Source organism: Haliotis rufescens, unplaced genomic scaffold (genome assembly GCF_023055435.1).
Source record: "Haliotis rufescens isolate VD_foot unplaced genomic scaffold, xgHalRufe1.0.p SCAF_20, whole genome shotgun sequence".
In the NCBI taxonomy this organism is placed as follows: Eukaryota; Metazoa; Mollusca; class Gastropoda; order Lepetellida; family Haliotidae; genus Haliotis; species Haliotis rufescens.
Window position 1 is genome coordinate 12934532 of NW_025963891.1, and position 12082 is coordinate 12946613.

The 12082-nt window shown below is 40.7% G+C and overlaps 1 protein-coding gene across 1 annotated transcript in view; it reads right to left on the bottom strand.

The window, feature by feature from the left end:
- Positions 1-12082, bottom strand: part of LOC124131795 (exportin-6-like) — a 55999-nt gene that overhangs the window by 37906 nt on the left and 6011 nt on the right. Inside the window, exons 4-6 of the mRNA XM_046495266.2 lie at positions 7586-7783; positions 5246-5405; positions 1350-1484 (exon numbers count right to left, since the gene is read on the bottom strand). Of these exons, the coding sequence (XP_046351222.2) occupies positions 1350-1484; positions 5246-5405; positions 7586-7783 (493 nt within the window). The remainder of the gene's footprint in view (positions 1-1349; positions 1485-5245; positions 5406-7585; positions 7784-12082) is intronic.

Here is a 12082-nt window from a genome sequence, read left to right on the forward strand (position 1 = left end):
TTGAGATATCGCGGCAACACCGTTTTCCAACTCCAAAAGCAGATATGCCTGCTGTGACCTTGAAAATGGGATCAAGGTCACCAAAACCGACTGGTGTCTGCGGAGTCTGTATATACACCATAGTTCCAAATATGAAGACAATCCAGTGTTTAGTTCTTGAGATATCGCGGCAACAAACAGGTGGGACGTACGGACGGACGTACGGACGTACGGACGTACGTACGGACGGTCGTGAATACTATATCCCCCGCTTCGCGCTTTCGCGCGGCGGGGGATAACAATCCAATTTTTATGGCTGAGAGAGAGTCACTCAGTCACTCAGTCACTAAGCCAATCCCAATGTTAGATGGTTATAACCACAAGCAAAGGGTACAGTCAGCTGGAGTCACCCCAAAATTTCTCAATGTTGCATATATGACATGAAAATATGACATTGGAAACATCGGAAAACATTTGAATTACTCTGGTGATCAATCCTTTAAAAAATCCTATATATATATTTGTTTAGATATGAAAATTACTCTAGTGATCAATCCTTTAGACATCATAGTTGAAGATTGTCGACGTCATTCGACAAATTGTGGTTCCGCTGCTGTTGCGACTTGCTGTCCTTATCGCTAAACACTAAAATTTGTCTCCGAATGTAGACATCTTCTTTGGTAATAAATAGAACATTAAATACATGTTCATGTCATACTGTGTTTACAACAATCATGCTTAAATTACAGTATTTCCGTCAATAGTGGAATTTAGACATTCGTGTTGTAAACATAGTATGACATGAACACTCATATAATATCCTCTGTATACTGTAAATCGTGAAATTAGTCTCCAAAAGAATGCGACCGCTGGCCCTTAGTCAATAATGTGACTCAATATGAATGCGACACCCCCCTCCTCTCAAGCATCAGTGGATTTATATCTAAAGAAAATGTCCGCTGGCTCATGTCCGCCTTTGACGCAGTCGCAAAGAACAAAGACACCGTGCTGCGTGGGTGGCGTCTGTCTGGACTTGCAGGTGTGATCAGTGATGACCCAAGTGTGTAGAATTCTTGTCTTGACCCCAGCAGTCACAATTCACAGGATGTAATTAGTGTTTGAATGGCATTGTTTATATACTTGTTACAAGTGCTGCTCAATAAACAGTGATGTGGAATACATAGTTGTTTGTTTTCAGCGTATGTCTAAGTTGGTATTTCTGCTATCCAAAATGGCTTATTGTTGATATAAATGCGGTTAAATAATGCGAGCAAAGACCACTCGCATTTTTCGCATTTAATTCATGATCGCGTTAATTTCAAGATTTACAGTATTTGTCAAGACATGTTTGACCCTCGTTATTTATTTACCTGATCTGATAGGTGAAGAAGAGAAGAGCATGAGAGAAGATCGGCGACTAATGCCGCTGTCGCCCTGAGTCGGCGACGGTGGAGGAGTGGCTGCCACTAGGTGGCGGTGCTTCTCAAGCACTGTTTCTAAAAGATCTGAAAACAACAACGGGGAGAAAAAAATCATCTCAACATCCTAATACAATATCTGAATAATGTTGAATGTAAATTACAGAGAAATAAGAACGAAATACAATCAACCAAGTCTATCCAGTCCACATAGTCGCCACTCACAGTTGAGTGTACTGAGAGTGTGGAAGTGGTACTCACTGTTGAGTGTACTGAGGACATGGAAGTGGTACTCACTGTTGATTACTGAGAGTGTGGAAGTGGTACTCACTGTTGAGTGTGTACTGAGAGTATGGAAGTGGTACTCACTGTTGAGTGTGTACTGAGAGTGTGGAAGTGGTACTCACTGTTGAGTGTACTGAGAGTATGGAAGTGTTACTCACTGTTGAGTGTGTACTGAGAGTGTGGAAGTGGTACTCACTGTTGAGTGTACTGAGTGTATGGAAGTGTTACTCACTGTTGAGTGTACTGAGAGTGTGGAAGTGGTACTCACTGTTGAGTGTACTGAGGACATGGAAGTGGTACTCACTGTTGATTACTGAGAGTGTGGAAGTGGTACTCACTGTTGAGTGTGTACTGAGAGTATGGAAGTGGTACTCACTGTTGAGTGTGTACTGAGAGTGTGGAAGTGGTACTCACTGTTGAGTGTACTGAGGGTATGGAAGTGGTACTCACTGTTGAGTGTACTGAGAGTGTGGAAGTGGTACTCACTGTTGAGTGTACAGAGAGTGTGGAAGTGGTACTCACTGTTGAGTGTACTGAGAGTGTGGAAGTGGTACTCACTGTTGAGTGTACTGAGAGTATGGAAGTGGTACTCACTGTTGAGTGTACTGAGAGTGTGGAAGTGGTACTCACTGTTGAGTGTACTGAGAGTGTGGAAGTGGTACTCACTGTTGAGTGTACTGAGAGTATGGAAGTGGTACTCACTGTTGAGTGTACTGAGAGTGTGGAAGTGGTACTCTCTGTTGAGGGTACTGAGAGTATGGAAGTGGTACTCACTGTTGAGTGTACTGAGAGTGTGGAAGTGGTACTCACTGTTGAGTGTACTGAGAGTGTGGAAGTGGTACTCACTGTTGAGTGTGTACTGAGAGTGTGGAAGTTGTACTCACTGTTGAGTGTACTGAGAGTGTGGAAGTTGTACTCACTGTTGAGTGTACTGAGAGTATGGAAGTGGTACTCACTGTTGAGTGTACTGAGAGTGTGGAAGTTGTACTCACTGTTGTGTGTGTACTGAGAGTGTGGAAGTTGTACTCACTGTTGAGTGTACTGAGAGTGTGGAAGTTGTACTCACTGTTGTGTGTGTACTGAGAGTGTGGAAGTTGTACTCACTGTTGTGTGTGTACTGAGAGTATGGAAGTGGTACTCACTGTTGAATGTACTGAGGACATTGAAGTGGTACTCACTGTTGAGTGTACTGAGAGTGTGGAAGTTGTACTCACTGTTGAGTGTACTGAGAGTATGGAAGTGGTACTCACTGTTGAGTGTACTGAGAGTGTGGAAGTGGTACTCACTGTTGAGTGTGTACTGAGAGTGTGGAAGTGGTACTCACTATTGAGTGTACTGAGAGTGTGGAAGTGGTACTCACTGCTGAGTGTACTGAGTACATGGAAGTGGTACTCACTGATGGGTGTACTAAGAGTATGGAAGTGGTACTCACTGATGGGTGTACTAAGAGTATGGAAGTGGTACTCACTGTTGAGTGTGTACTGAGAGTGTGGAAGTGGTACTCACTGTTGAGTGTGTACTGAGAGTATGGAAGTGGTACTCACTGATGGGTGTACTGAGAGTATGGAAGTGGTACTCACTGTTGAGTGTGTACTGAGAGTGTGGAAGTGGTACTCACTGTTGAGTGTACTGAGAGTGTGAAAGTAATACTCACTGTTGAGTGTGCTGAGAGTAGGGAAGTGGAACTCACTGTTGAGTGTGTACTGAGAGTATGGAAGTGGTACTCACTGTTGAGTGTGTACTGAGAGTGTGGAAGAGGTACTTACTGTTGAGTGTACTGAGGACATGGAAGTGGTACTCACTGCTGAGTGTACTGAGATGTGGAAGTTGCACTCACTGTTGAGTGTACTGAGAGTGTGGAAGTGGTACTCACTGTTGAGTGTACTGAGGACATGGAAGTGGTACTCACTGATGAGTTTACTGAGAGTGTGGAAGTGGTACTCACTGTTGAGTGTAGTGAGAGTGTGGAAGTTGTACTCAGTGTTGAGTGTGTACTGAGAGTGTGGAAGTGGTACTCACTGTTGAGTGTACTGAGAGTGTGGAAGTGGTACTCACTGCTGAGTGTACTGAGAGTGTGGAAGTGGTACTCACTGTTCGGTGTGTACTGAGAGTGTGGAAGAGGTACTTACTGTTGAGTGTGTACTGAGAGTGTGGAAGTGGTACTCACTATTGAGTGTGTACTGAGAGTATGGAAGTGGTACTCACTGATGGGTGTACTAAGAGTATGGAAGTGGTACTCACTGTTGAGTGTGTACTGAGAGTGTGGAAGTGGTACTCACTGTTGAGTGTACTGAGAGTGTGGAAGTGGTACTCACTGTTGAGTGTGTACTGAGAGTATGGAAGTGGTACTCACTGATGGGTGTACTAAGAGTATGGAAGTGGTACTTACTGTTGAGTGTGTACTGAGAGTGTGGAAGTGGTACTCACTATTGAGTGTGTACTGAGAGTATGGAAGTGGTACTCACTGATGGGTGTACTGAGAGTGTGGAAGTGGTACTCACTGTTGAGTGTGTACTGAGAGTGTGGAAGTGGTACTCACTGTTGAGTGTGTACTGAGAGTATGGAAGTGGTACTCACTGATGGGTGTACTAAGAGTATGGAAGTGGTACTCACTGTTGAGTGTGTACTGAGAGTGTGGAAGTGGTACTCACTGTTGAGTGTGTACTGAGAGTGTGGAAGTGCTACTCACTGTTGAGTGTACTGAGAGTGTGAAAGTAATACTCACTGTTGAGTGTACTGAGAGTGTGGAAGTGGTACTCACTGTTCGGTGTGTACTAAGAGTATGGAAGTGGTACTCACTGTTGAGTGTGTACTGAGAGTGTGGAAGTGGTACTCACTGTTGAGTGTGTACTGAGAGTATGGAAGTGGTACTCACTGTTGAGTGTACTGAGAGTGTGGAAGTTGCACTCAGTGTTGAGTGTACTGAGAGTGTGGAAGTGGTACTCACTGTTGAGTGTACTGAGAGTGTGGAAGTGGTACTCACTGCTGAGTGTACTGAGAGTGTGGAAGTGGTACTCACTGTTGGGTGTGTACTGAGAGTGTGGAAGTGGTACTCACCGTTGAGTGTACTGAGAACATGGGAGTGGTACTCACTATTGAGTGTACTGAGGACATGGAAGTGGTAATCACTGTTGAGTGTACTGAGAGTGTGAAAGTGGTACTCACTGTTGAGTGTGTACTGAGGACATGGAAGTGGTACTCACTGTTGAGTGTACTGAGGACATGGAAGTGGTACTCACTGTTGAGTGTACTGAGAGTGTGAAAGTGGTACTCACTGTTGGGTGTACTGAGGACATGGAAGTGGTACTCACTGTTGAGTGTACTGAGGACATGGAAGTGGTACTCACTGTTGGGTGTACTGAGGACATGGAAGTGGTAATCACTGTTGAGTGTACTGAGAGTGTGGAAGTGGTACTCACTGTTGAGTGTACTGAGGAAATGGAAGTGGTAATCACTGTTGAGTGTACTGAGAGTGTGAAAGTGGTACTCACTGTTGGGTGTACTGAGGACATGGAAATGGTACTCATTTTTGCGTGTACTGAGGACATGGAAGTGGTACTCACTGTTGAGTATACTGAGGACGTTGGGCACCTGTACCAGCAGGAGTCTATGGAGCTCATCTTTCCTCGCCATGCTCAGGTCCTCCCGGGGGGCGGCCAGTTCCTCAGACGCTGTCCGCAGTAGTATAACACCCAGCATGGTTGTGTCTTGACCCTGGGCAAGCTTGCCATTGAAAAATATTACCTCATTATCATAATGATTTGTTTTCATTTTCCTTTGTGTCTTAATACTGCACTCAGCAATATTCCAGCTATATGACATCAGTCTAAATCATTGAGTCTGGACAGGACAATCCAGTGATTGATAGTGTGAACTGCGATTCACATCATCACAATGACATGCAATCAACCAAGTCACCGAGCCAGACAACCAATTAACAATCAGATCTTAGATTTGAATATTTTCAGCGTTATGAACAGAACAACAATTTGCACTGTTGTTTCATCTCTAGCACAGTGCTTATTCGCCATGAGACACAGTTGAAAAAAACATGCAAAACTCGAACAAATAACTGCCGTTGCAGACAAAACGTCAGTAGTCTTACACAAATAACTATAGAGTGGGAAAAAGTAAATCTCTCTGACCAAGCTAATCAGATTTCTTTTGTCTGATGCCAAAATATTTACTTCTGATACTAAAATATTTACTTATGATAGTATAATCATGATAATAGTAACTGCTGATATTATAATAGTTACTTCTGATACTATAATAGTTACTGCTGATATTATAATAGTTACAGCTGATATTAAAATAGTTACTTCTGATACTATAATGGTTACTGCTGATACTAAAATAGTTACTGCTGATATTATAATAGTTACTGCTGATATTATAATAGTTATTTCTGATATTACAACAGTTACTGCTGATATTATAATAGTAACTTCGATATTATAATAGTTACTGCTGATACTATAATAGTTATTTGATATTATAATAGTTATTGCTGATATTATAATAGTAACTTCTGATATTATAATAGTTACTGCTGATATTATAATAGTTACTGCTGATATTATAATAGTTATTTCTGATATTATAATATTTACTGCTGATATTATAATAGTTATTTCTGATATTATAATAGTTACTGCTGATATTATAATAGTTATTATCAAGTCTGACCACCCGATCCCGTTAGTCGCCTTTTATGGGAAGCATGGCTTGCTGAAGATGTATTCTACACCGGATCTTCACGGGCCAGAAAAGAGAGGTAACATTACACTAATCTCACAAAATTCACAGTTGGAAAGAGACAAAAAGGACAATATATATAGTGAGTGAGTGAGTATGATTTAACGCCGCTTTTAGCAATATTCCAGCAATATCATGGCAGGGGTCACCAGAAATGGGCTTCACATATTGTACCCATGTCGGGAATCAAACCCGGGTCTTTGGCGTGACGAGCGAACACTTTAACCACCGCCCCCATATATAGTCCCGTGGCACTGAGGAGTGGGTGAAACATGTGAAAGGAGAGAGACCATATATGAGTTAAGAAGAAATGTTGAATTGAATATTTATTTCTTTTCAAGGCAACAAAAGCCTGCATAGCTTTAGGATATAAAACATTTGTTTCAGTATCTGCACCCTTTACAAACAGTTCATCACGTTCCATTCAGACATTACAACTTTTGAGAATATAGCTTGATTTTCAGGAATAATATTCAATCATTTTGTTCCAGCTGGGCCAATTGAAATATGACATAACACTGGTGTTACTTCTTACTGGACAATGCTGCGTAAAGAAACTCACAACAATTAACATGTAAATTGTTTGATAGGCATTACATAGAAGTTGACAAATGACAGTAGAGATAATTTACTGATAACATCTTCTTTATTTACTGAAAAGGGTTTACAGTAAATAAAGCATTTTTATCCATAATTTATCTCTAATTTACTGGCTTCCAATCATCCCAATCAGCTTCCGTGGTTGTTTACCCTGTCCCATTAGTCATCCACTGACTTCCAATTATCATGATTATCTTAATCAGCTCTCTGTGTCCATCAATCAATTTACTGTATAAACATTGATGCTAATAAGTATATATAACTAGGTTGTTTAGCACTATGCATCACTTGCTTGATAAAGATGTTAGGATCTACACTGAAACGTTGCACTAATTGTGATAAAGAAGTTGTTCATCCATAGAACTTGTCTTACTTCAAATTATCTCTACTTTGTCATCCGTCAACTTCTAAGTAACGCCTATCAAACAATTCATCTGTCATCTACATGGAGACGTGGCAATCAACACCATAAACAACCTGTACAGTAAATATAGACGTTGTTATCCATAAATTATCTCAAATTTATTTATTAACATATATAATACCTGTAAGATACTTGGAAAAAAGTCTGGATAGAAATGTGGCCAGTCGATCCTGCCGATGTGCACAACAAGCTTGACAATCTTATTGCGGATGTACGAGGGGACAACAGTGTGGTGTATCAGCAGGAACTGGTTCAGCGTGTTGCGGATCTTGATCTTGTCCTGGCCATCAAACCCCAACCATTGCTTGTTGATAAGGTTCTGAAATATGGTTTAGATTACAAAAGTTGCTTTGTTTGTTGTTTATGCCACAGCCAAAAAATGCTGCAACCAGTTTGTTTTAAACATATTTTATTGACACATATGGTCAACAGGATTGGGCTGCGACCAGTTAACCAGTGATTGACATAATGAGCAGCAACCCATACATTACGTTGACAAGAACCTGGACCACAGATACATTTTACTTGGGACTCAAATCTACTGTGGAAATGCCATGGGCATTATGGGATGTTTCATGTGTAATATGTGCATATACTTAATGCTTATTTAAGAATTGACATTCACTTACCTTCATAGAGTCAGGGCCGAACTGTATGAGCGTTGGTGCTTGCGACAACATTCATACAATGTTTGGCCCTCACTCTATGAAGGTTCATACTCCAGTGAACTCACACAAAGTGAAAGTCATTCATGTTTACACTGACAGCCATACAACAACCAGCTGTAGCGCTGAATAAAATAGTTCCCCAAAACAAGATGTGACATGAGCAAATGTATGTGCAACTTGCTGTTGTAGTTTGTTTACAAGACATGCATTCAAGTGATATCGCCATTGGGTGAGAAAGGTCTGTTAAGAACAGCCTCAGTAAGTCAGTCACAATGACAGTGCGTCTAAATACATTTACATCAAGTACAAAATGTCAAAATGGCCGACACGATAAACGTGACGGGAGAGATTTCCAAAGTTGTTAATGAACCTTGTATGCATTAGTCATCATAGATCAGTTGGCTGATCATCAAAAGGTGATACTAAAGATGTGTCAAATAGATACTAAGGTAAATTCCTAGACTGCTGTAGACTGTAACTGTAAGTCTAGGCATGGATCGAGTGTGTGATAGTTAGGATGTTTGGGGTGACTTTTGGTCTGGAAATCACTATTGAGATAACTACTGATATGAAAGAAACTAATGCGCAAGTGTTGATACATGTATTGCAAGCAACTATTGCGATAAATATTGATAGTTTTCAGTGTATCATTTCAGATGGATTTTAGAGTTGAATTAAACCTTGGAACTCAAGTATCCTTTGAATGTGATAACCATAACAATAAATAAAAAGTAAAGTTTGAGATAAGACTGATTTGTTTTTTCTTTACCCTTATAATTTAAGAAAAAGAAACTTCCACATTACCATGTGTAAATTACTACCACTCATGATCAAAAGAAAAACAAATTTGAACAGCATTGCATGTATTTCATTGATATGGTAAATCATATGATATTCCTAACTGAAATCGATACTATTGATCGGAAACTGATTTAACAATCGATTTATTGACTTTAAGTGCTTACCAATAGCAATATATTGATAGTTCGATTTATCATGACACACCTAGTGGATGTACATTTAAATGTTTTGTTCACTACGATTGGTCGTAGCGAGGATTTTTGTGAACGACCATGCAGTCAAACTCTCTGATGTTTCTTAATGTATGTTATAATGCTGAGTTCAAGAATAAAGGGTCCAACTGATCACAAACGAATGTTTTTGTATGGATTCGTGCAAGGGAATTCCCACGTGTGTCCCCAGGAATGTGGAACTAGTCCATCAGTGTTTACATCATTTGACGAATACTGCCTTGTGAAAAGCGTTTGAATGTAAAATCGTGTCGTTCATACACTTATGAACGTCAGTTTCACAGTCACATGACTGGCAAGGACATCAATACAAGGTCGACCACGCAGCTATGAAGAGAGATCTATTCGGCTTGTGACTAATAACCGATCAGGAAGGGGTCAGCAGCCAATCAGTTCGACAAGACAGACCACACCTCTATCTCCAACAGACAAGAGGTGAGCCAGCTTGGCATCTCTTTTATCTCTTCGTCAAAGCTATCAATCTCGACCGCGGGATTGAAGCATGCTAAGACAAGAAGAGGAACAATTAACAACATCCACCAGAGCATCTTCAAAACAGTACCGAAGCATGTGCCTAAAGCAGAGGTGGGCAGGTCAATGTATTGAACACTCTCGAAATGGTCGTGCCTTTCGGTGACTTTATGCTGGAGACCTGAGTCTCAACAGACGAGGTAGCTCACCCTCCACTGGGTACTGGGAATCGAATAATCATGACAATAAACACAGGAGTGATGATTTCAATATTTATTATGCACATACAGAGTACTGGCTAACAGACGTGGGTACAGTTTTGTCTATCTGCGTTGATTGGCAGTCGACAACTGTTGCGCCAGGAACAAGGGACCAAACTGGTAGAAGAACGTCAGTGACTGGGATGTCACGTAGATAGTGGGAAGCAAAGACCGTATCTGACTTCAAAAAGAAACCCTCCGTGAAGGAGAACAGTGTGCAATTGCTGTGCAAGGCCATGGTAGAGGCAATGGCTCTCGTCTCATGTGGACTGGATGTCACAGGAGGAGGCAAGGCATAAGCTGTAGTAAGGTGTATAGTCAAACAGAGCCAAAAGGAGACTGTGGTACGGGAGACTTCCATTGTGGATGCTGTAGAAAGTGGGATGAAGAGTCTCATACGTGCATGCCGAAGTGGCTGCACAGCCTCGAAGTTGTGCAGAGAGCTCCAAAGCTACAGGTCAGCAGCGTATTTGCATAAAATACCCCAAAAAATTATTCAAAACCCAATTACTCTCAATTAACTTGCATACAGAAACGCATGAATTAAATGAAAAACTCAAATTATAAAAACGGCACGCATAAATACCCAATGAAGATTTTTAAGCATGCGTACAAAGGAGCTAATTTCCGAGACACAGTTACGAGCTAATTTACTTTCCGAGACAAGCCTATATATTTAGAACAGTAACATACATGCAAAACATCATTTCTTTTATTTTTTAATCTTAAAATGGTGAATAGACAAGTGAAAAAATATTGGTTTCCCAATGAAAATTGTAATAACCCAATTAAAATGGAAACCATAGAGTAAAAAACTCAAAACGTTATCTCGAGCTCTTGAGATAGAACTGAGCATAAGGAGATTTTATCTTCATGGTCATCTGGGTTGAGGACCATTTATCTGCAAACAAACTGAATTCAACGCGAGCATGAATTAAATGCGAAATTGCCAGTGGTCTTTGCTCGCATGAATTAACTTCACATTTATGTCTCCAAATGACTATCAACAATAAGACAGCCTCACTGCCTACTTTCGATGGCGGAAATACCAACTTCAATATAAATACAAACATGGTTTATTGAGCAGCAGTTGTAGCAAGATAATTACAATGTCATTCAAAGAATAAGAGTTACACAATGGGCATCCATTGTTCTACTCACTCGCTTGTTGACACCTTCTCCACATACCAATCAGTGAACTGTTGTTGGTTCAATTATTTTATTGCCTTTGAACTTCCTTAATACCAGTAAACAGAGTAAACATATAAACTGTGTGTTATTTTTAGGAAAACACTGTTTATTGTTTTTATGGAAGCAATACTATTTGCTGTTTGATTGGATTGAATTAAGGTAAGGAAATGTATCACTGGGGATGGGGTGGGGGAGTCGCATTTTTGGACCTTACATTGGTGGACTTACAACCATGATATCTTGGGCGACCACATCCTATGCCACAAAAAGAACTTGCACTAGCTCCAATAAGCTCAAAGAGATCAGGCTGTGAAGGGACAAACTGCAGTCGACGGCGTTCTTTCTTCAGTAGGTCTTCCAAGTTAAGGAGATCTACAGACACCCATGAATCCATGTTCTTGAATCAGTGTGACGATAAGTGCTTCTTCAGAGGACTGTGTGTGATACCGATTCACCAATGGCTTGAGTTGCCAACAGCATGGTTGTCAAAGTGGAGTAGATCACGATCATCTACAGTAGATGCACTGTATTCGACATAATAAGCGCCCAGGGTGCTCTCAAAATTAGAAATAGGGGGCTCTTATCAGAATATTATTTTGGTGAAAAATGGAGTTGAAACATCGTAAATTTTGTGGTTTATGCTGACAGCTTGCAATGTTTATATACGACAGATATATTTTTCCAGAATCTAATTTCCCATAATTAAGGATGCATATAACACACATATTATACATGAATAAAAAAGCCTTGTGTACATTGAACAATCGGAAGGGGTGTTAATTGGGATTGTTCACTAGCCAATATATTAGCAAATATCGCCGTAGGCGCTTATTACTTCGAATACGGTAATAATAGAACGCTTGGGGCAGAGAGTCGAAATATCTCCATCCTATTCAGGTGCCATGGTGGTAGTCGACAATCCATGAATGCCAGTATGTTCAGTGTTCCCGCTGGCCATTGAAACTGCCAGTCATTGTGGACTGGCAACTCTAAAAAT